The sequence below is a fragment of the Engraulis encrasicolus genome, chromosome 7 (genome assembly GCF_034702125.1).
Source record: "Engraulis encrasicolus isolate BLACKSEA-1 chromosome 7, IST_EnEncr_1.0, whole genome shotgun sequence".
NCBI lineage: Eukaryota > Metazoa > Chordata > Actinopteri > Clupeiformes > Engraulidae > Engraulis > Engraulis encrasicolus.
This window is the reverse complement of record NC_085863.1, coordinates 35,231,590-35,256,547: the sequence shown is the minus strand read 5'-3', so window position 1 is coordinate 35,256,547 and position 24,958 is coordinate 35,231,590. Positions and strand designations below refer to the sequence as shown.

The 24,958-nt window shown below is 45.0% G+C and overlaps 2 protein-coding genes across 3 annotated transcripts in view; one reads left to right on the top strand and one right to left on the bottom strand.

Annotated features, from left to right (window-relative positions):
* The window catches only part of LOC134452759 (protocadherin-16-like), a 162,949-nt gene that overhangs the window by 119,932 nt on the left and 18,059 nt on the right, over positions 1-24,958 (bottom strand). The window contains exon 2 of the mRNA XM_063203327.1: positions 9,995-11,825. Within this exon, the coding sequence (XP_063059397.1) occupies positions 9,995-11,800 (1,806 nt within the window). The 5' untranslated portion in view covers positions 11,801-11,825. The remainder of the gene's footprint in view (positions 1-9,994; positions 11,826-24,958) is intronic.
* LOC134452758 (uncharacterized) lies at positions 14,275-23,919 on the top strand. 2 transcript variants are annotated; one of them, XM_063203325.1, is made up of 10 exons: positions 14,275-14,361; positions 14,536-14,597; positions 16,089-16,159; positions 17,348-17,410; positions 18,047-19,412; positions 19,512-19,640; positions 20,167-20,391; positions 20,926-21,054; positions 21,598-21,732; positions 22,328-23,919. In XM_063203325.1, exons 4-10 carry the CDS (start codon positions 17,366-17,368, stop codon positions 22,561-22,563), a joined length of 2,265 nt encoding a protein of 754 aa, XP_063059395.1. In that variant the 5' UTR covers positions 14,275-14,361; positions 14,536-14,597; positions 16,089-16,159; positions 17,348-17,365; the 3' UTR covers positions 22,564-23,919. The 2 variants fall into 2 exon arrangements, with proteins under 2 accessions (XP_063059395.1, XP_063059396.1); XM_063203326.1 differs by lacking the exons at positions 14,275-14,361; positions 14,536-14,597; positions 16,089-16,159; positions 20,167-20,391 and having other exon boundaries at positions 16,564-17,410.

The following is a 24,958-nucleotide window of genomic DNA, read 5'->3' as shown; positions in this document are numbered from 1 at the left end:
ACGCTCACAATAGGGGAAAAATAAAAAAGCGGTGGTTCGCTTCACGGCAATCTCTTCATTAAATCAATACAGCGTTTATTATGGCTGGCCACCGGTGTGCTATGCTTAGCAGCCTCATAATTGAATTTCACACGGCTGAGGTCTTTGATGGAGGTATTGCTCGCCACCGATTAAGCGGGGTGCCGGTGCTTTCTTTGGAGAGACACCGGAAGAAACCAGACCCGCAATGGAACGACACCGAAGAGCCGTCTCGGCAGCAGACTGTCTCGCCGCACGGTTAGACGCACGCAGCGCAAGGAAAGACATTTCCAACAGCGCGTGTAACCCAGCAGGGCCATCCCAGAATCCGTCAGAGACTCTCCTCACATGGTGAAAGGAAGATTGGAAAAGGATATCCGATATTCCGAATATCCAGGATATTACCAGAAGGAGTCTGCTGGCGGTGGAGTGGAATGGAAGGACTCCACGTTATCCAAGCTGTACGCTAGCAGAAGTACAGAATATGTGCCGGATACAACTAAGCACTTGCTGTAACTGTTCTCTGTCATGTATCGCTGAATGACTGACGTAACCTGGACTGTACACATATTGCATTCTGTCATGTGTCACTGAAATTTATGACCATCTTGGATTGGACTGTACTGTACACACATCTGCTCAACAATACAGCACGGGTCGTGAGAGCAGCTAGTTTGGCCGAATTAGAAGAGAAGGACTTGCCGTCCCTGATGATACATTTGACTACAGAAGCCTTGGAAGTGTTCTATGTTGTCGTAACCCTGCACAACTCTAAAGCCAGAAGGTCTGGTAGAGGGGAGAAAAGGAAAAGAATGATTAAAAAAGAGAACTTAAGTGTGAAAAAGATTTCAGATCGCGGACCGTCTCATTTAAAAACTTGAATCTTTCATCCCTATCTTTGGAAGGCCTTTGGTGTGGCCTTCCACCTCCTTAGATGAAAACACAGCTCAGCAGCTCCAATGTGCTCCTGAGGCTGGACCCAAAAACAAGAAAAAAGGGAGTGAAAAGAGAGAAAGAGAGAGTGATGAAAAAAACAAGTGGAAAAACAAGCGGCTTAATTACCCTACTCTTGGCCTGCTTTCCTAATTGGCTCTATTCGTTCATTCCTTGTGAATCTTATTTATTTTTTTATCTTCTTTGGCCCCTCTGGCTGGCCTTGACCGACTGAATTTTCATAGGTTCACCCAAGTGTTGCTGGGATATGCGGTCTTTTTATCTGTAGCCTACTAAGGGGGCTGGCTTTAGGACAGGAGGTGATAAAAGAACAAAAGTGTAGAGAGAGAACTGAAAGCACTGAAAGTGTTTTTTGGACATTATAAAAAAAACTGAACGCTGTAAAGATTATTTGCATGTTCCATGTTTAAATCTGGATTTAAAGACACTCTTGCAGGGGCTTGTAAAGGCAACATTGCACCCTGGATGCCAACTTCAAGGCAGCTGTTTGCAATGCCAGCAGGGTTTTTTTGCAAACTTCTAGCGTGGTAGGAGGCCACCCCATTCTCTGCTATGTGTACACAAGATAATTGGCAGATGAAGTTGCCAATGTCTCTCTTTTCCATGATTGGTCAGAAAAAGAGCTTTGCGCTTGATTACAAAGCTCAAGCGAGTCGAGCGGAATTTACTTCTTCCAGGGTATCTTCTATTCTTTTTTGTTTTTTCGACAACAGCTGCCAAAAAATGGGTCGTCAGCTAATTAAGGTATCACTGCAAATGGTATGGTGTACGTCAGCTTTAATATCATGCCTGTCAGATGCGGCTGTCTCCATTCTTTCAGCCTCGCAGCTCTTGTCTGACAGACGGATAAAGCCTTGAGCATGTCCTGAACGCCAGACTGATCCTTTTGTTTGTAGCCTAGAGAGAGTATAGGCCTTTGGGTAATGGTGTAAACTTTTTGGCACGCACAAACATAGACATTTTGATTTAAGAGATAGTGGCAAGAGCTCGAAGAGCAGCTGGAACAGTGAAACGCGGGCCCCGTCCAAAATTGCAGCGCTGAAGCGCACCGAGCGAAGGACACTTGGAGTGCATCACGGAGCCGCATGGCTTTCTTTTTACGCCGGCAAAAGAGCTTGAAGATGGAGGAGAGGAGAAAACTATGCATCACTCGCGTCATTCTGTCTCCGCGTCTTAATGCAAAATGAACACAAATAATATCCACCGTGAACTGGCGACGACCTCCCTAAATACGTGGCATGTGAAGAGGCGTGAGAGACACAACAATGGAAAAATGGCGCGCTCCAGATACGTGAGTCAGGAAGCGTCCGTGAGGAGATAAATGAACCAAGGGAGAGGAGGACCAAAAGACTTAACAGTGCGGACTTTGTTGGAGCTCACTGGTGTGCGTGTGTCCAGGGCCGCTGATAACTTTTGCCAGGGCTGGGACAAAGGCCCCCCCATATCAATACACACAATGAAATGAGGACCCAATTCTGGGCTCACATGTCCCTGTGTGTGTTCGTGCGTGCGAGTGTGTTTGAGTCTGAGGATGTGTATTGTACAGTATGGCATTGTACGTACAAAGTCTGTGAGAATGTCCTGCCTTTGCATGTTTTACTTTGCATAATGTTTATTGGTTTGGCCGGTATCTGAAGAATCAGTTCTAATATGGCAGCAGCTGCCTGGACAAGGCCGGACGGCCGGCTCAGTAGGAACAAGAAAATACGTGTCCCTCTAGAGGATTGCCAAGATCCTCACCGCGTCCAGCCCCGCTCATATGACACAGATGTGAGCTCGCCGGCCACCTGCTGTGGCAAAGCCGGGCCTAAGCGTCCCCTCTCATTTATCTGTGTTTCTTTAAGATTGCACCGACAGAATCCGACACTCTGGGAAAGTTCTAAAGGGGGTTTGCGTCGCGAGCGAAGCCCCCCTCAAGAAATTCGGCCCCAAAAGCCTAAGTCGCCTCGAGACCAGACAAGTCCAGACCAGCCGGAGATTCGGAGAGAGGGAGAAGAGGAGAACACCTGCCATGCCTCCAGAGGATCCCAGACTCCCAACACTTCGGACACACATTTCGAAGGAGAGGAGAGGAGAGGAGGGAAAACATAACATCCGGAGCTAATGAGTGAAATGGCGCTTGGGAATGGCCAACACACATCCATACGTGGAGCTTAGCTCACCAGGGATCGACCAGGCCAGGCCGCACATCCATACGTACGTATGTGTAGCCTGCCTAGCTCACAGCATCATGAAATGAGATTAGCGTGGTTGCCTGGGGGGTGACCGCCCGCCCGCCCGCCTAGCACCAGACCACCCGACGGCAGACCGAGAAGGTCAGTCAGTCACCATGTGTTTTCACCTTTTGCGCAAAGTAAAGCACATTACAGAGATAAGGAGAGGGGTAGAGGAAGAAGAGAGAGAGAGAGAGAGAGAGAGAGAGAGAGAGAGAGAGAGAGAGAGAGAGAGAGAGAGAGAGAGAGAGACAGAGACAGAGACAGAGACAGAGACAGAGACAGACAGACAGACAGACAGACAGACAGACACAGACAGACAGACAGACAGACAGACAGACAGACAGACAGACAGACAGAGAAAGAGAGAGTACAGTGCAATGCTGCTTTGGCTTCATACACAGCATATAATAGTGGTATCAGTAACATGCAGAATGAGTGGGGTTTTTGTTCATCGACATGAATTAGGTCTGTGTTTCAAGGAAAAGTACTCTTAACTGCTATATTAAATTGTAAATTGCATTTTATACTTGACATTTTATCCTTGGCATACTTGACAGTGTACTGTGAGCAAACAGCCAAAGCAGTAAGAAAAAAAATGAAAATCTGAGGCTTGTAGACAGGCTAAAATGCTTTCACAACACACAACACAACAGAAATCACAACACGAGAGAGAGAAGTGGAATCCCTGTCACAACACGATGGTCTAAAAGTGGCCAGAGTGCCTCTGCTAGCTAAAGCATCTGTCACTCCTCAGACTTGGCTCGGGCTGATGGACTCTGTTCAAACAACGGGAGGCCGTCACCGGTGTTCTCTCTTTTCATCTCTCTTCCTTTCTGTCTCTGTCCGTTTTCCTCTCTCTCTCTTTATCCGTCTCTCTCTCTCTCTCTCTCTCTCGCTCTCTCTCTCTCTCTCTCTCTCTCTCTCTCTCGCTCTCTCTCTCTGAGTGTGTGTCCTTTCCCTGGTGGCTGGTTGGACAAAATGTGACCGTCCACACACAATGAGCTATCAGTGTGCGTAGGAGGGTGGTATCGCTAGCAGGAAGTACCCAGTCTGCCACAGAGCATCTGTGTCTGCCTCAGCAGGACTTCTCTCTCCTGCCCCCCCCTCTCTCCGTCTGATACAGGGATACAGGCACCTCAACTCCACCCAGACATCACGGTCTGCCTTTGTGCAAGATGGCTCCTCTCCGCCACGAGAGAGCACTGACAAGAGAGCACTCAGAGCGAGCCGTGTCAATTAATTTGCGACTGATAACTATTGATTACTGCAGTGCGGCAGACCAGGCCAGGCCAGGCAGGCAAAGCTGTCCATCGCATCTCCCTCCCCTGAGACAAAGGAGAGGATGGATAGATAGAGATGTGAACAAAATGGAAGCAGAGAGAGGAGACCAACAGGAGACCAACAGAGAAAGGTAACGAGAAGGTCATAACAACATAAGAATGAACCAAAAACAAAAACAACCAATCTTCAAAGACATCATCCACCACCACGGTGGGGGAAATTGCATAAAACGAGTAAAGGAAGGAGGGGAGTGAGAAGAGAGGAAAGGAGAGGAGAGGAGAAGAGAGGAGGACTGTGAGGAGAGGAAACCGCGGCACCATATGGTAGTGAGCATGGTGTTTAATGAGGCATACCGCCACCCCTCTCGATCCACCAGCCCCAGCTACAGCTAGATATCTGCCCATCTTTTACATGTTTGGGTTGGGAGTAATCACAGAAGGCCCAAAGCTCAAAGCTCAAAGCACTCTCTCTCTCACAAGTATTCGCCTAATGTCACAAGGCTGTTTTCAATGCTGTAATGGGAACGGTTGTGCCATGTAAAATAAGTGAGCGTGTTAACGCATGTGCCTGTGTGCACGTCTCTGTGTTTTTGTCTCTGTGTGTGGATGTTTGTCTGTGGATGTTTGTGTGTGTGAGGCAGAAAAAAAGAGTCATTGGGGCAAGGAGAGATGTGATCAAGCTGTGGCGATATATTAACAGCACTACCAGCTCCTTCCTTTGTGGAGTGAAAGAATTAGTTAAAACCACCAACCAAACGGGATTTAAAAACGCCCCCTCTAAAAATGTACACCAAAGATCAGGCACATGTAGCTATGTAAATATGTGAGAAGAAAAATAGAGAGGTTAAAAGAAAAGAAAAACCACCAGTCCCATTTTGCTACCACCTGCATCCTCTGGTGCATGTGTTTCGCCCCATAAGTCTCATGGACCAACCAGGTACCCACAGTCTGGCCTGCATGTTTCCGCTGGGAACCTTTTCGGTGTGACCCCATACGAGGATCTCAGGGCTCGTGTTACAGGAAGCTGTCCCCAGGTAGCTTCCTCCCTTTAACGCGGAGAGCTCCAGATGTCTGTCAAACGCGGCCTGCATTAAACGTGATTAGTCTCTCCGCGTGGACTCAGGGAAAATATTACTTTGCGCCGCGATCACCCCGCTCCCTCGCTCTCGCAGTGCGGTGCGGTGGTGGCTGATTGCTTCGACAGGTGGAGACGAGAGAGACGTGGAGATATTTACCGTGGGGGCTTTGTGGGGCACGAAAGAAAGCAGAGGGCCTGCCTGGGCTTAAACTTCACCTGCCCAACGGGGAGGCCGCATGTCAACAAAAGAGAGAGAAATGGAGAGTAAGGGAGAAATAGAGGGAGCGAAAAGAGAGAAATAAAAAGAAGACTAAAGAGTCACAGGGAGAGAAAGAGAGAGGGAGAAATAAAGAAAGAGTGGAAAAGCGTGAAGGAGGCAATAAGAGAGCAAAGACAGAGGAAATGAAATAGAAAATGTAAGTGGCACAGAAGGCCATGAAAGAAAAAGGACAAAGAGACATGACTCCAAGAATGTGCTTCCAAAAAAGCCTCCCTCACCTTAACCCTCTCCCACACACCCTTTTTCTAACACACACAGCGAGTGCACACATATGAAAACACAGTCCCCCAGCAGCTCCCCATTCGCGTGATTAGTTTTCAAGAACAGCAGCGGCAACTCTATGTTCAATTTGACATGACGCTGCCAAGTCACGCTACCGGTGTGATATTGAAGAATAAAAAAAAATTGACCAATAGTGGCTTTGACAGGTGCGACAGGGTTTCAATAGGTGGGGGAAGAGAAGAGACGGTGAATGCAATTAAAAACAAGAGCAGATGGGAACAGAGTGATGCCCCATAGGTTGCTGTCTGGGGTCTTGAGCTGTCTGCTCCCCTGCTTGTCTTACACGAAGGGCAGGAGACATTTTCATTAGCCTGTGGAGGAGGAGTGGACCCGGTCCGGTCAGGGGGACAAGTCATCATCACTAACAGTGAGTGACATTTCGTCAGGGGGGGTTGGGGGGTGTTAGAGGAGGGGGTGAGGGAGGAGGACGATGATGCTACAGAGGCAGTGACCCCACACGGAAAGGAGATAAGATAAGACAGCCCAGATGACCATCACTGTGTGCTGTGTGCTGTGTGCTGTGTGCTGTGTGCTGTGTGCGTGCGTGCGTGTGTGTGTGTGAGTGTGTTTGAGTCTGTGTGTCTGAGCACGTGTCAACATCTGTGAAATGGCCACAGAGGAAGGGAATGTGTGCCTGGTATTCAGTTTGCATGCATGTCCATCTGCATATGTGTGTGTGTGTGTGTGTGTGTGTGTGCGTGTGTGTGTGTGTGTGTGTGTGTGTGTGTGTGTGTGTGCGTGTGTGTGTGTGTCCATATACTGTACATCTGTATCCGTGTGTGAGAGTGCAAGAGTGCGAGATCACACGTGTGCCTGCCTGTCTACACACTGCCGAGGCCTCAGCTTCAGCAGCAGCTTGCGTTGGTGCAGCCCGGTGTCGTGGTGACCGGGTCATCCAGCCGTCCCAGCATCCACTGGGGCAGTGGCAGGAAGAGGTCAGGAAGGCTGCAGCAGGAAGCGACGGCACGGCAGGCCTCGGCTCCGTGAGATCCCCACTCATCGGGGAAACGCAAGGAAACCGAAAAATAAATAGCGACCAGCCTTTTTTGCTCCGTGTTATGTAAATACTACCGCACGCTGGGCTGAGATAAGCGCCTTCCAAAGGGATGTCTTTGGTTTATTAGAGAGCGAGAGAGAGAGAATATGAATGAACGGCTGCCCAGGAAACATGGGGGGGCTGGTGCGAGACAATGAGGGAAAGGGAAACAAAAGAGAGGCAAAATTCGCTGCATCTCCTCACTACAATCAGCGATTGATGGTATTCTAGACAGAGAAAATAGCGCCTGTCTCTCTCCAACAGCCCAGATTCAAGAGCAAAGGAAACCGGGGAGACGAACTGAGGAGATGACAAAATCAACAAGTAGGACACACACGTACATGTCTGACCCCTCCAGGTCACACACATACACCAGCACAAATAAACACAGACACATAGACACTCATTCAGGCACGCACACAGGCATACTGTACAGTACACACACACACAAAGAAACCAACCCTCCACCATTGTTACCGCACAGACACACGCACACACACACACAGTTGCATGTGTGTCCATACAGCTCGGAGTCGCTGACATAACCGATTTCTCATGAAGATAAAGCTATTGAATTAAACTGTACAGTACAATAGCAGAAACCCTCACCCCCCATCATGTCTATAGTAAGTACATTTCTATTGTTACCGTCACAGTGTGTTTAGTCTTGTTCAGTGCCGCATGAATGAATGGAGTTATATCACAGCTCTAATCTGTGCTCTAATAAAAGGTATTACAATGAGGAATGTAACCAGAGTCGGTTGGACGTTTAAAAATGATTGGATCTGCCTTTAACCAATCATTACCATCTTGTCATGATCGTATATCTGACGCCTAAGCATGCCTACGCACTGTGATTAAAATGTTGGAAACCTTCAACGTCATTGCTCAGAATACTTCCATTGTTCCATGACTGGTTTACAAGTAAGTTAGTGGCTGCCAAGACCATGCAATGGAACGTTGGTGGCTAATTTAGTTAATTATACATATACACCCTCTATCTGCACACAGCATAGCTGAATTTTGTCAATTCTCATTTTTCTCAATTTGCAAACTCTATAGAGGTAATGGGGTTACTGCTGTCATTGTTTCTGTTATGGTCATAAGTTGGAGGGTTTGCAAACCCATGCATGGATCGTTTTTTTGTTTTGCTTTTTTTAAATAACCAATCCAGATGTTTGTCCCCAATATGATCCAAAATATGCGTCCCTAATTGAAAGGCTAACATGAGTGGGACAAGTCCACACCACTTAAAAGACTTCTGGAGATCAAAATCATCATAAGGAACCATGTGGAAGGCACACATTTCCGCAGATTGGAGAGTTTTGATAGGATGACCTGTGGTCGACCATGTGTGCAAAGAGTCAAAAGTATTACAATCAATAAATATTATGCGTGCATATAAAACACAGAGAGCATGAAAAAGTCACTTTGATCAGTGTGACTCAACATTTTTCTCAGAACAGCATATTTTCCTGATGACCCCATTGTTCTGTTTTATACCTGACAGATATATATTTTTTCCAGCTCTTTTTTTTCCGAGGCTCTTCAGATGAGCCTCCGCTGTATCCAACAGCTTGCCAAAGCTGAGATGTTACACGACCATCAGAGTTTCCTGTGCCTATAAATTCTCCCTCTCTGTGTATTTTCCTTTCGGGCACTTCTGTGTCAATCCATCTCTCTCTCTCTCTCTCTCTCTCTCTCTCTCTCTCTCTCTCTCTCTCTCTCTCTCTCTCTCTCTCTCTCTCTCTCTCTCTCTCCTTTTCTATTCTATGCTCCCTTCCAGGCCCTCAGTCTTCCTCCATCTCTTATCAAAACACTGCCTACTCTGTGTTCTCCTGCTCGCTTGGAAGAATCCTGCATGCCAAACACTTGGGCTCACACAGGCCACACTTGCCAAATACCGGCTAAATGAAGCTGCAACAATGTGGAATTCCTGTGTTTATCTGCGCTAGCTAGCTTAGCAGACGGCTGTTTCTACTGTAGCAGAGAGATGCCGTCGTCAGGGCAGTGTGTTGCAAGGGCACTTTGATGTCTGTGAGAGACAGTTAGGCCCTTTCAAACGTGGAACAAAAACAACATTATAAAGACTTTGTATTCCTACTTGCTTGAGCATAGCAACAGTCCTCTCGCACAAAAATACAGGCTAAAAGACGTTTAGCTAGGTTCTGTCATGACATTGTTCTAAAAATAAGATGAGGGAAATTCTTTCATGATGAAAGCAATAAATTGTCCTCACTGAGGTACTGGTACAGTCATCAAGTGCGCTAGGCATTTGCTTTCTCGTTTCTTTGCACTGGAGGATGGTTGACTTTGATGTAATTATGAAACGATAAAAACACTCTCAGTCCCTGATGAGAACAGCAGACAGGTCTACTGTAAGTGAATCCCTAATACCTTGAAATCCTATTTCATTAGTGAGGAAAGGCTTCTACGACACTAATGCCTTTATGCATTCACACTACAGTACATCTTCTAGCTCCCATTTTAACATATTTTCTGCCTTTGCCAGGTGCGCTAAAACCATGCCAAGGGCAACTTCTTGCAAAGCTTTTTGGGCCTGCTTTGACCACCGCTTAATAATGAACCACTAAACCCTGGTAAATGGAGTCACCAGAAAAAGGCTCAAAACTGGAGAAGGGGAAAAAGTGTGAATAGGCCTGAGAACTTCTCCAATAAATAGACCTAAATACTCTTCAATAGATTATGTATAAAGCCCTTTCAAAAGAACAGGGAAAGAAATAGACATGCTTATGGGTTATATCCATACCCCAAAGAAGCCTAATAGACTCCATAAGGATTTTAAAAGAACAGGGACAAAAAGGAACAGGGATAAATTCAATTTCATACCTCAAAGAAGCAGGTCCGTGGTGGCGTGTTCTCCTTGATGGACACGTTGTAGTGACTACTGCTAAACACCGGCGCGTTGTCGTTAATATTCTCCAAGTTGATCTCCACCACCGCCGTAGAGGAGAGGGGTGGCCGTCCACTGTCTGTGGCCACCACAGTGATCCTGGGCTTGGGGTTGGTCTCGTAGTCCAGCTGCAGAGCTGTGGTGATGATCCCGGTCATGGGGTCAATGGAGAACCAGAAGGCGTGCGTGCCCGCGTTGGGCAGGATGCTGTAGCGCACCAGGCCGTTCGGGCCGGTGTCTTTGTCGCGTGCCGTGACCTGCAGGACGAAGTTTCCCGGGTCCACCACCTCAGAGATGGTGTAGTTGTAGGTCTGCTGGTCGAACAGAGGAGGGTTGTCATTGATGTCTGTGACTTGGATTGTGAAGGAGGACTCAGCCCTCAGAGGAGGGGTGCCCGCATCTGTGGCCAGAACTCGGAGGTCGTAAGAGTCCCTCTCTTCACGGTCTAAGACTTGGTCCACGTAGATGAGGTAAATGATACTGTCCTTTGTGGTGAGGGCGAACTTGCCATCTCCTCCCTCGAGGGACACGTTCACATTGGAGTACTCTCCATAGTCAGGGTCAGTTACTGAGATTCTGGCAACGTATTGGCCTGGCTGGGCACCTTCGGAGATGCGGGGGGAGCCATCTTCACTGAGGAAGATGATAGTCATCGTGGGCTGGTTGTCGTTGTAGTCCCGGACATGGATGGTGACGAAGGCATTGGTGATTTCAGGATGGCTAGCGTTGTCCCGAGCTTGCACCACCAACTCATGCACCTTCCTGACCTCATAGTCCAGCGCCTTGTTGACGGTGATGATACCGGAACGAGGGTCGATGACAAAGTAGCGGTCCGGGTCGCTCTGCCGGCGGTTGATTTCGTAGAGAACTAGTCCGTTGTCACCTTCGTCGGCGTCAGAAGCGAAGACTTGCAGGATGTTGCTGCCTTGAGGCAGGCTCTCAGAGATGATGGCGTGGTAGCGGCTCTGGTTGAAAACGGGCGCGTGATCATTGATGTCCTGCAGCAGCACGTCTAAAATCATCTGTCCCGTCCTCCTGGGACTGCCTCCGTCGGAAGCCTCGAGCACGAGAGAGTACGAGGATCTCTTCTCCCTGTCCAGATCACCATCCACCACCAGGTCAAGGTAGAGCACGGTGTTGGCAGCTCTTTTCGTCTCCAGGCGAAACACCTTCCCCACGTTGCCCTCCTTGATGACGTAGTTCTGGGTGTTGAGCGGTTCCTTGTCGGCGTCCGTGGCTGGGTCCAGAGAGAAGCGAGTCCCTTTCACGGTGTGCTCTGGGATCTTGAGCGTGGCCTTGGCCTTGGGAAAGGACGGCGAGTGGTCATTGATGTCGTTGACCGTGATGGACACCTGCACCGTGTCGCCCGTCATGGTCACGGCGGTGAAGCTGTAGTGGTCGCGCTCCTCGCGGTCCAGCCGCCGCGCCGTCGTGATGATGCCCGTGGTCTCGTCGATGAGCAGGTCCTGGCCCACGCCCTTGTCGTCATGGTCGGAGATGAAGTAAAGGGACGCCGTGACGCCGGGTGGCAGGCCCGCGCTGATGTCCCCGACGATGGTGCCTGCTGGCTGCTCCTCATCGAGCCGGAGCTCCAGCCGTCCCACCTGCGCTCCCACTGACGACAGGAGGGCGATCACCTCCAAGCTCACGTACAGCAGCAGCAGCGCCGGTTGCCGCCTCCACATCCCCTGTTTCTCAAATTGCCCGTAACCGCCGTTCGCCTCTGATCTGGATATCGTCATTGTGCCCAGTGTTTTTCACACCTGTCTGAAAGAGGAAGAGAGGAAGAAAGAGAGAGAGGGGAGGGGAGGAAAAAAGAAAAAAAGGTTGTTATGATGTGCTGTGGTGTTGACAGAGCATGAACACTGTTAGTTAATTCTTGCATTCCTTCTGTAGCAGGTCCCAGGTACATGCATGAAACACTTCCAGCCACTTCTATGTATGCACACTACATACATACACACACAAGCAGCTGCCCCTGCCATACCATGGCATGCATGGGAAATATCTTGTTCTGGCCCATGGAGTTGCGTTTGCTTTAGGGTAGAGGGGAGCTTTTCCACTCGTCGGAGCTGCAAAGTCCCCCGTAAGCCAGTGCCACATGTTGTGTGCAGACTTCTGACTGCCGCGGCCGTTTGAAAAAACATAACAGGCTCCTCACGCAGGCCCATTCCCATGGCCTCGGCGCGCTCGTACCTAATCTGCTAAGCCTTTCTGAGAGGAAAACCCTTCTCCACCCCTGAAAGTAAATGACTAGGGCCGTGGCCAAGCTCCATTTAAAGTTTTTTCTTTTTGCCCTTTTCCTTTCCTTTCCTTTTACGTTTACGCTTGATAGGTTGAAATAATTTACGTTCTTCATCTCTACTATAAATCATACGTGACACGGGGTGACAGAAATGTAGCTTATTCTTTATCGCTTCAGATTAAAAATGCCACTCACTGCCAAACCCCACAGCTGGGACCCCGAAAAGAGAAAAGAGAGTGATGAGGGGGATGTCTTACAGAATAGAACAGTCACAGCCCATATACATAGCATTATCTGAATAATTTCCATCATTTGTTACCTTCAGTCAAGGCCGCTGACACTTTTGGCCGGGCCCAGGACAAAGACTCAAAGGACCCTCCCACCCAATACGTGCAATGTAATGAGGACCCCAATTGTGGACCTCCTCTCTTTCTGGGCCCGGGGCAACTGACCCCTTTGTCCCCCGAGCCCCTGTCGGCTTCCCTGCCTTTAGCATTGAGCTGCTATCCAAGATAGACAAAAGCTAAATGACCGTTCTTCAAAAACTATTAGCGTGAGTCCCGGACGGTGCCTGATTATTTCCAGTAATTAACACGACAGGAAGAATAGCACAGTAATTACAGGGAAGGAAGAGTGGGTTGGGATTGAAAGCCATGTGGTGGCGGCAGGCCGCTCTACGGCGGCTATGCGTTTCGCCAGCTGGGAGCCCTGTGTGTGTGTGTGTGTGTGTGTGTGTGTGTGTGTGTGTGTGTGTGTGTGTGTGTGTGTGTGTGTGCACTGGTTTCCCTAATCTCGTGAGCACTTGAGCATGGATGCACACCAATCTCGTGGGCACTTGTGACCTCATGGGTACCTAAAACCGAGTCCTCATTAGGACAACCTATGGAATGACTTTACAATGACCTCAAATGAAGCCTGAGTGAGAAATTTCGGAAAGTCCCATGAGGTGGGATTTTGAGAGAAAATGTGTGTGTGTGTGTGGCGAGAGGGGCAAGTTACTGACACCGGTGGCCAAACGGTGGTACTGCAGTGTGTGTGTGTATCTGTGTCGGTCGATCGCTGATGACATCACATCATCAAGTGTGCAACCTGGACGGCTTTACGACCTGGTGGGGACATTGCCATGGTAATCTTTTGTTAGTGTAAAAAGTGTTAGCCTACTTTATTTGAGTTTCGAGTTCATAGGGACATCAAGCCACAGACGGTTGAAACCAACTATTGGTCCATAGCTTTACAGAAAGCTAGAAATTAAATTGAATTTAAATTTAAATCATTTAAAATTAAAAGACATCTGATTTATTTCGTTTTGGAGGGGTGGAAAGCAAGCAAGTATGAAGGTGACGGACCATTGTCGTTCGTAGCCTGGACTACCGGTATGTGTGGGTCTGCCCGGTCGTCACCCAGCAGTCATCCCTCCCGATCGAAGCATTAGCCTCCTATCTTATGCCCACATAAAGCCTTTTGCCGTCGCATCCCCGCACTAAACACAATACTGCTACCGCCATTTTATCTGACCTGTTCCACACACACACCCAAGTGCCCACCCTGATACCCCCATGTTATGTTTTGCCCGCCATTTCGTCTAGATTACGTTCCATACACCTCTTGTCTGAGTCCTCAGATGCCCACATCCCAGCCACGCTCCAAACGTTCCACACACACACACACACACACGGTAAGTGCCCACTTTGACCGTGGTGGCACTGGTAGCAGCTACCACCTAAACGCTGTCGCGGCCGCCATTTCACAATGTAATGTGTTTTTCTACCGCCATTTTATCACATACGTTCGATGCACCTCTTGCCTGGGTCCCCACATACCCTCATGCCAGCTCACTCCTTTCTAAAAGTTCTACACACACCTAGTGTGGGTACCCAGATGACTCGATACAGGCTAGCCCCCTCCCCCTCCCCACCCAGCTAGAGCGTCAAGTGATACAGTAAACGCTCCCAGTCTATCACTCCTTCTGGTCGGCTCAAGTTGAAGGTCGTCGAGTGCGTCGTGGTCCTGGATTTGCGTTACATGCAGCTGTATCTTTTATCAATGGAAAGTTAAAAGGTAAGTAGCCTATATTGCTTAACATTTAAACATATGCGAATAACACCACCCAATTTGAGTGCATGTTTTGAAATAAACGGATTAAGATATTGCTGAGATGCTAAGCACGGTTGTATTTGACGTCGTGAGATCAGTGCAGAAGCATTCTCTCATTTACATTCATTTCTCCATTAGGGCAGATGCAACTTTTTTGGTCTATGGACGAATCCCGAGACGAAAAGACATCGTCCAACGAGGTAACTAATTGCTGGCTGAAATATGAAACTAGCTAATGTTAACTAGCCTAATTGCTAGCTCGAATGCCTAATATGAAATGGAACTAACATGGCTATCTCCCTTAACATGCTAATCACGAATGTTTGCCTTATACATTGATGGTGCGCGTTTTGTTTTGGTGATTGCCACGTGTAATAGCATAGGAAAGGGCTGTCGTCCAATGTCGATATTTGAACATTTTCCAAATGCCGTGTTACATTTATTGAACTGTAGACCCATGAAATCGAGGTTACATTGGCTGAATGGGTAGAGTCATAGCTGCTGTCTCTGGGGGAGCTAACACCTGTTGGGCTAACTAAGATGTTTTTTTAACAACGCACAACACCGTGTCTGTCATGCTTTCTATCGGTGCTGTTATTGTTTGCAATCGGTTGAAGTAGATGTTTGACGTGAATGTTAAATATAGAACTCTAAGTAGATGTATGTCTGTTCATGCTTCTGGGGCGGGCCACACTTACGGCAGGTAGTCGTAATTATACATAGTGGATTGTTGAGGAGAGTTGGAAGGCAAATAGCTGTGGAACTCGTGATGCTTTCGCTTTGACCATGACATGTACGTTTCTTTTTCGTAGACGATTTCTGTGTTGAAACATTTCAGTTGCAATTGAGAACGTTTGCCCGACGTTTAGCATGCATGGTTATTCGCCTCTATTTCTTAAATCGGCGTGGTAAACGGTGTTGTGCCTGTTACGGTGACGGACACATAGCATGGTGACTCGTGTCTGCTATTTGTTGGTGAGTGAAGTTATTCCCGATAAATGGTTATGAATGTTTGTCTCCCATATTAAATATTGTAGACTACAGTTTCAAGGGAGTGTAGTGTCATTGGACTAAGTACGGAAATATATTAAAGTATTGCTTATAGCTTCAACATGCACACGTGGAAAGTGTCTTGTTTTTATTTGGTTATCCATCATTCCTGCATTGTTGTTTTGATGACTTTTTTTGTGGTGGTGGTGGTGGTGGTGACTCTGTCATAGAGTTCTAATGGTAGGTCTTGAAATGCACTTCAATGTTCCTACTTTTTTGGCTATTGAATGTGATGCATTGTAATTCATTCACAACAACCGTATCTCACTCATTTCGTGAAGTATTCACGAAAAAAATATATTAATTTTCGTGGTGCATTCACGTTATTGCCCGTTTTTCGTGGTAGGGCAACGAAACGCTGCCTATTCACTTGAAGATCCAACAGCATACTCAATTGATGAATAATATTGGTGATGGGGCAATAGTGTGGCCTTTTCACACCACCATCCACATGCATTTTCTTCTAATTTAAACCTAATCCTGTATGTCATCATGAACAAGAGAATGAAATGTTCTCTTCAGCTAAACCCCAGCTCATTATTGAAACAAATGTTTGCAGACAAAGCAGCGAATGCTGAGATTCAAGAAACGTCTCAAAGGCCTAATAAATCACCATGACATGATGTGTGCATGTTTTGCAGGACGGTGCTAATGCTTTAAATCATCCTAAAATTGAAGAACAACATTGAAGAATTCAGAAGCATCACTCTTGGTAAGTAACATTCCTAATGTACAGTTTTTAGCATACAGTGTGCATATTGATAACATGGGATAACTGAGGTGTTCCTGCACAGTCCGCCACCTCCTAGTCCAATAGCTCAGTGCTACGTTAATGTATGAGACTTCAGGGAGGAGGTTTACTTGCATTCCATGCCACACTCTGCTAGTGGGCCTATGTGCCATAGGACCATTCTGATAGCTCAGTGCTACCGATACTGTATGAGGCTTTGGGAGGGAGGTTTCCTAACATTCCACACCATACTCTGCTAGGTGGCCTCCATTTCAATAGCAATGATATACTGTGTAGCAATAATGAGTACACCACCGTTAAAAAGCACAATAACGTTTTGAACAATATTTCAATAAACATAAAAGTTACATGTATTTCAAATATGCACATGGGGTATGTTTTTAGTAAAACGTCCATGTAGCTTACCACAGAAAAGTAAGTTTGATTATAACAAAAATCAGCATTGGCCATAGGTGTTTGTTAAGGGTCATTGTCAAGAAAACAATGATCAACAGTAAGGACACTGAGTAATGATGACATATTTGCTATTCGTAGAGCAATACTGCTATGTATTCAGGATTTCAAACACCAGCAGCACTCATGTATTCTTCATCTCCAACATGTATGTATGTATGTAGTGTACAGTTATCCTATTCTCCAAGGGCTATACTTTGACCACTATTTCTCCCTGCATTTTAGGCCTATATTGAAGGCAGCCACCTTTAAAACAGACTCAGCCTTCTCTAGGTCCTCTGAATATAACTACATCACATCTCATTTCTAAGATTCCTTTACTCAATATGTCACATTTCATGTTAAGATGCATAACATTAAAAGTATATGGGCGCAGTTAAAAATGACTGCATCAAAAGAGATAATTGACTGCATGTGACCTTTGAACTGAAATGGGTTTGACACCCCTGATTTAGCTGGTGTCGGAGACGACTATCATGCTTGGAGTGGTCATGTTATGCAGTTTCATAAGAATGCGATGGGATAATGCCATTCTTTGCAAAGTAACTCTTCTTATGTAGCACCTGTTTTGCAGGGGACCTAGTCAAGGAGGGAGACCCACACCCTGTCTACAGTACTCCTGTATTTTCCCTGAACTTGGGATATAAGATGTCAAACATTCCTTTGATTTCTGTTTTTCTTTTTGTAACGTTCCAGGAATCAACAGATGAAAACATGTCTTCAGTTACTCCCACAACACCATGTCCGTTTCCTATCCTGGTAAGATAATGAAAACAATTCTCACCATTTGCAGCGCAATCACAATTATCAAACAAGTGTTTTTTTCCCCTCTAAATCCACACTTAAAGGTATTTTGCATGTTTAGCCTATATTATGATGTTACTACCACCAACTGAAAAGAAGGAAACTCTCCCTCTTAAGGCCCACATCTGGAAATGTTTATTTTAAAGGTACACTGCGTACGATATTTAGTTGTTTATTTCCAGAATTCATGTTACCCATTCACTAATGTTACCTTTTCCATGAATACTTACCAGCACCATCAAATTCTAAGTATTCATTATGACTGGGAAAATGCACTTTTCATACATGAAAAGGGGGATCTTCTCCATGGTCCGCCATTTTGAATTTCCAGTAATGACATTTTTTAGCTGGAAAAATGACTTTGGCCATACTGGAAAGTATTAGTTTATTAGTAAACTTTCACAAAAAGATAAAATTTGCCAATGGACAACCCAGTTTCAATGAGCAACATGGTTGCAGTACATTTGTGACCATTTCCTGCACAGTGTACCTTTTAATAAGGTTATTATGTTGTATATGTATATCTTGCTTCTTACAAACAAAGACAAATCTCAATAACCTGTCATGCCTGGGTGTCTTTTTTGTATTTAGTACAGTGACCAGGACTCTGCAGAAGAGTCCACACCTGACTCTGAGGAGGAATACCTACCTGACATCGAAGATGAAGAAGGAGGATGCATCGAGGATGCTTTTGCTCAACCTGTGGTGGGAGTCAACCAAATGCTGTGGAAAGTAATCAGCGTTATGACCCAAGATGACATTACAGACACCATCAAGCGGGATCCCTCAATTCTCATGATGGGTGAACATCTGTACAACAAAGTGGGTTCAGATCCAAGTAAGCATCAGTACATCAGGCAGAAACTGCGTGAAGTAGGCAGACTTCTACTCTACAGTAAGGAGGTGGGTCATCTGAAAACCATGTCTGATTTCATCATACCCGCCAATTTTCCACATGTTGTCAGTGCAGTACGACATGTGTCAGGATTCAGTGCTGAAAAGAACAACTTCTGCATTCCATCACTGGCCTTAAAGTTAGGCCATAGTTTGAAAATAATTGCAAACATAATCGAGTGTGAAGCTATGAAGAAAGGAGAAAGAGAATGTGTCCAGAATGCCCAGACCTTCAAACAAATCTATGACACCAAGTGGAATGAATGCATCTCTTCTTCGGCTCTTCGAACACTAACTGATGCCAAATATAATGCACCACAGTTCCTCCCCTTCACCGATGACGTCCGGAAGCTGCATCTGTACCTTGACGACAAGCAAAAAGAGAATGTCCGCAAGCTGTCAGCAGTAGTCAGCCAGAAGAACTGGGCCAGTCTAGCTAAAGGGACTTTGGCCCAGATCATCTTGTTTAACCGTCGGCCGCAAGGGGAAGTTTCCAAAATGCCACTAACAGCATTTACATCGCGAGACGCATCCTCTATGCACCCTGATGTTGAAGAAGCACCAAATGAAGTGGAGAAGAAACTCTGTGGTCACTTTCAACGAGTAGAGATAAGGGGGAAGTGTGGCAGGAAGGTCGCGATTCTTCTTACTCCACCCATGGTTCAGTCAATGGAACTCCTTGTTGAAACGCGCAGCAGCTGTTTTCCTGTTGAGAACCAATACATGTTTGGACGACCAGGAACACAGTCCCATTTCAAAGGATCCGACTGTATTCAGATTTTTGCGCAACATTGTGGGGCAAAGCATCCGGAGTGGCTGTCCTCCACCAAGTTACGAAAGCACATTGCAACCATGTCCAAGGTGTTAAACTTGACGGACACTGATATGGATCTGTTGGTTCAGTTTCTGGGTCATGATATCCACGTGCACAAGAAGTTCTACCGTCTTCCTGAAGGTACTCTGGAACTGGCCAAAACAACGAAGATTCTTACAGCACTGGAGACTGGGCGGTTGGCAGACTTCAAGGGCAGAAATCTTGATGAAATCAATATCGACCCCAATGGTATGTATTAACAAAACTAATCCGATAATATCAAGAGTTAAATTTCCATCTCCCCTTGTTCATGATTTCTCTGTTGTTTTTCCTGTTTTTTTTCCCCAGAGACACTTGATGTTATTACAGGGTTTGCTGATGAGGACTGCTCAGACACGGACCCTACCACATCACAGCCAGGAGCCAATAACACCAACAAAGATTCACCATCTACATCAGCGAGAGATGAAACGCCACGTATGTCATAAGTATAAAAATTGATCTTGATAAGCTAATCTTGACAAGCACTGTGATGCGTAGAAAGGTCAACCAAGTAAATGAGAAAGGTGATGGCAAGAAACCTGGGGTTAATTGGCTTGGGTACATTGGGAAATAGGTGATGAGAAAAGGTAAGATGACACTTGATTGTTATTACTCGTGTACAAATACAAGGCATTGAAAATGCAGTTAAGCATCTAATCAGAAGCGAAAATAGTCCAAAAAAGTACAAAATGATTTAAGGTTGAATACCGTTTTTTTACATATTAAAAGAGATATTTACAGATGAATGTGTTTTATGTACAAATATTGCAAGTAAGGTGGACTTAAAAGAGTGCAGTAGTTCTATGCAGTTCATGTATAAACAAGTTATGCGAGAAGAATGTACAATTATGGCAGTTGGAAGAAGGGAGGGTATACATTATGATTAAGAACCAATAAACAGATGGCGAGGTATCTCCCCTTGTTCATGATTTCTCTGTTGTTTTTCCTGTTTTTTTTCCAGAGACACTTGATGTTACGAGTACGACAGGGTTTCCTGATGAGGACTGGTTTCCTGATGAGGACTGGTTTCCTGATGAGGACTGCTCTTCTGATGAGGACTGCTCTTCTGATGAGGACTGCTCTCCTGATGAGGACTGCTCAGACACGGACCCTACCCCATCACAGCCAGGTGCCAATAACACCAACAAAGATTCACCATCTACATCAGCCAGACATGAAACACCACGTATGTCATAAGTATAAATATTGATCTTGATAAGCACTGTGATGCGTAGAAAGGTCAAAGTAAAGGAGAAAGGTGATGGCAAGAAACCTGGGGTTAATTGGCTAGGGTACATTGGGAAATAGGTGATGAGAAAAGGTAAGATGACACTTGATTGTTATTAGTCGCGTACAAATACAAGGCATTGAAAATGCAGTTTAGCATCTAATTACAAGCGAAAATAGTCCAAAAAAGTACAAAATGACTTAAGATTAAATATCTCTCAATATGTTAAAAAAAACGTATTCAGAGATGAATGTGTTTTATGTACAAATATTGCAAGTAAGGTGGACTTAAGTAGAGATGCATGGACAGACTAATAGAGTGCAATAGTTCTATGCAGTTCATGTATAAATAAGTTATGCGAGAAGAATGTACAATTATGGCAGTTGGAAGAAGGGAGGGTATACATTATGATTAAGAACCAATAAACAGATGGCGAGGTATCTCCCCTTGTTCATGATTTCTCTGTTGTTTTTCCTGTTTTTTTTTTTCCAGAGACACTTGATGTTACGACAGGGTTTCCTGATGAGGACTGCTCAGACACGGACCCTACCCCATCACAGCCAGGAGCCAATAACACCAACAAAGATTCACCATCTACATCAGCCAGAGATGAAACGCCACGTATGTCATAAGTATAAAAATTGGTCTTGATAAGCTAATCTTGACAAGCACTGTGATGCGTAGAAAGGTCAACCAAGTAAATGAGAAAGGTGATTGCAAGAAACCTGGGGTTAATTGGCTAGGGTACATTGGGAAATAGGTGATGAGAAAAGGTAAGATGACACTTGATTGTTATTACTCGTGTACAAATACAGGCATTGAAAATGCAGTTTAGCATCTAATTACAAGCGAAAATAGTCCAAAAAAGTACAAAATGATTTAAGATTGAATACGTTTTTTTTTACATATTGAGAGATATTTAGAGATGAATGTGTTTTATGTACAAATATGGCAAGTAAGGTGGACTTAAGTAGAGATGCATGGACAGAATAATAGAGTGCAATAGTTCTATGCAGTTCATGTATGTTATGCGAGAAGAATGTACAATTATGGCAGTTGGAAGAAGGGAGGGTATACATTATGATTAAGAACCAATAAACAGATGGCGAGGTATCTCCCCTTGTTCATGATTTCTCTGTTGTTTTTCCTGTTTTTGTTTTCCAGAGACACTTGATGTTACGAGTACGACAGGGTTTCCTGATGAGGACTGCTCAGACACGGACCCTACCCCATCACAGCCAGGAGCCAATAACACCAACAAAGATTCACCATCTACATCAGCCAGAGATGAAACGCCACGTATGTCATAAGTATAAATATTGATCTTGATAAGCTAATCTTGAGAAGTACTGTGATGCGTACTAGTAACCAAGTACAGGAGAAAGATGATGGGGAGAAGGGAGGGTATTAATTGTGATTATGTACCAATAAACAGATGTCAAGTTATGGATGAAAGGAGACAGCTTCATATTATGTCTTTAGTAGGATGACAGAAAATGTAAACAATGATTTGCTCAGTTTGTTAGCAGCAAGTTGGAGGTGATGTAATGCATCATTATAATACGAAAAGGTCTGGACATGATTAAGTTAGAAACCTAAACTTCTGAAGTCTAATGCAAAACAAATCACACCTGTCATTTCATGTTTGAGTAGAAGAAAGGCTTTTTCAAGAACTTGCAGTCCTACAATGCCACACTATTTGTTGATAACGTGCTTAAACTATTGTACAATGATTATAAAACATTAGGTTGATTCACAGTCACACAGTGATTCACAGTCCACAATATATATCAATTTCATGACTGGTGGCATTAAAGAGAACAAAGGTCTGCAATTGGACCCTGAGTCATAGAATGTAATTTTAACAGATTGTATGTCTGTATTTATCCTGCAGAGACTGGACCAAGTACATCACCCAAGAGGAGGTGGACACACGAGGAGGTTGCAGCTGTTGAGGCCAAGTTCATGAATCTCATAAAGGCAGGAAGAACGCCCGGTAAAAGGCAGTGTATCGAATGCATTCAAGCTGCACCAAAAGCACTACAAAACAGAGACTGGACTGCCATCAAATACTATGTCAAAAATCGAATCGCCTCATACCAAAGAGTGGCAAGTAAGAGGGTCACATAAAATGTCCCAGACTGGAGCATTGGTATCTTGCAGTAGATAAACAGCTAGGTTGTTGGTGTTCACGTCCTCTTGGCTGCTGTATTTAGTTCATGTCTGCAGGATAGGTGTTGGTGTTAATGTTGTCTTGGCCACGTTCTCTTGGTTCTCCTTGTTCTCTTTTATGTAGTATGATAGGCTCAGGTGTTTTTCCTGGTGTGATTCAGCAGTGTATAACCTTGAGTAAAACTTATGGAAAGCCTGGTTAATTATATCCCCGAAACGCGGAGTGTCGGGGATGTAATGGTTTTGCGTGCACCGCCGCGCCCGCCGCCATGTCCGCCGCGTTAGGTCTTTCGTGTTAACGCGATATCTTTTGAACGGATGGTGGATTTGTCCCAGATTGGGTGTGTGAAGCTGAAGGGTAGGTTCATGAACTGATTAGAGTTTGGAGGTCAACACATTCAAGATGACCACATTTTTATTTGGCCCATAACTTCTGACTGGGTGGATTGATTTGCCCGGTAATTCCTTATTTTAATGGTTCACCATTTCAGTGAATCTACCATATTCGGTACAGTGTAATAACCAGTGTAACAATGTGTAATACCATGTAATTCTAGTGTAATATCAGTGTAACAATATGCAATACCATGTAATACCACTTACACAGAAATACATGATGTAAGTGCAAAATTGGTACATGGTGCCACTGGTATTATATGGGATTAAATAGTGTTTCACTGGTTACTACACTGTACCTAATGTGGTATCTCCTCTGTAATAGTGAACCATTAAAACAGTGTTACCATTTGCCCCACATTTTCATTTTCACAATAATCATTTGGTTTTAAGCCTATGCACGTCATTGATCTATGTATAGATATTAAATATATTTCTTTTATATTTTGTATTTATCATACACGTTTTTGAAAAGGTGGACGGGAGTGGTAGGAATGATGGGGGACTGGAAGCGTCGCGTTTCGGGGATATACCTTAAACAGTCGAAAGCGACTGCACAGGCCTAGTTTGAAAGTGGTTGATATGTTTAGTGCCTGACTGATCATTTATTTCACGTATACTGTGGGCCGCAGACCTTTTGGCGCAGCTTGGTGTGCAAGAGTTGTCTCTATTTTCTCCATGCTCATAAATCTATATCGAGAAGGTTTGTGATGTGTTTAGTCGATACAAGGTTAAATTCTGTCTGTAATATAAGCCTTTGTTTATATAGGTCTGGGGTCTGAGCAAGTGACCAATCCACATGTAGGGTATCCTCTGTTAGTTTTGCTACTTCTCCCCTTTTCTTTTGGGCACAATAGGAGATAATCTGTCCCCTTAAACTGATACTGACCCATTTTTGGAAATAAGCTCATATTACACATCCCCTTGAGTTATATAATTGAGTTTTACCTTTCTCCTGTACTTTCAACCGTTCTCTGAGTACGGCAGTGCAAATTTTATCTCCAAGCTAGCAGTTAACATTGACTCCTATAATCAGACCAGTTAGCCGCCAGCTGGTCTCATAGGACTCAATGTTAACTGCTAGCATGGAGGTAAAATTTGCACTGCCGTACTCAGAGAACGGTTGAAAGTACAGGACAAAGATAAAACTCAATTATCTAACTCCAGGGGGGTGGGAGTAGTATGAGCTTATTTCCAAACATGGGACAGTATCACTTTAAGACAGGGGTGGGGAACCTATATCTCGAGGGCCGTTTGCCTGCTGTGTTATCTGGCCCTTGAAATCATTTTAATGTTATGCAACTTCACACGACATATTTTGTAAAGGAATGTTACATTTCCAATGCAATTAAGTTATATTCAGGGGACCTAGAGAAGGTGAGGACTGTTTTAAGGTGCCTACCTTCAATACAGGTCTAAATTGCATGGGGAAATCCTGATTTGTGTTCATAGTACAGCCCTCGGAGGAATTTTATGACCCTTGTAGGAATTTGAAGTGGTCCCTCGAATGAGTTTCCCCACCTCTGCTTTAAGGGGACAGATTATCTCCAATTGTGTCCTATTATGTTCCATAAATGTTGACATTTCAGATTACATAAATTGCACAATGCATTCATCACTGAGCCATACGTTTTTTAAGCGCCATGGGCGATAACTATCCTGTGAAGTCTGCATGTCTAGAGTCATCAATAATATATTTCATTATTAGAGTGAAACATCCGGATTTTCAACTGTCTATCATGTTGACATGCAAATACTTTGGGTTTCCCCTGACATTCTTTTTTTTAAATTTGGTCCAGAAGTGGTCGTATTGCATCAATGGCCAGATGTTTCATAGTTTTGCCAATAAAAACAAAAACAGTTGTGGACTTAATCATGAGTACATTATTTATTTCAAAAGTTTGCAAGTCCCCAGATGGTCCACACACATGGCGAACTTTGATGACATCACAAGTCC

Bases quoted from the DNA above. Each gene is read 5' to 3' on its own strand.
- LOC134452758 (XM_063203325.1), top strand. From the start codon at position 17,366: ATGTCTTCAGTTACTCCCACAACACCATGTCCGTTTCCTATCCTG. The intron at 17,411-18,046 runs GTAAGATAATGA...TTTTGTATTTAG, and splicing joins CATGTCCGTTTCCTATCCTG to TACAGTGACCAGGACTCTGC. The intron at 20,392-20,925 runs GTATGTCATAAG...TTTTTTTTCCAG, and splicing joins AGCCAGACATGAAACACCAC to AGACACTTGATGTTACGACA.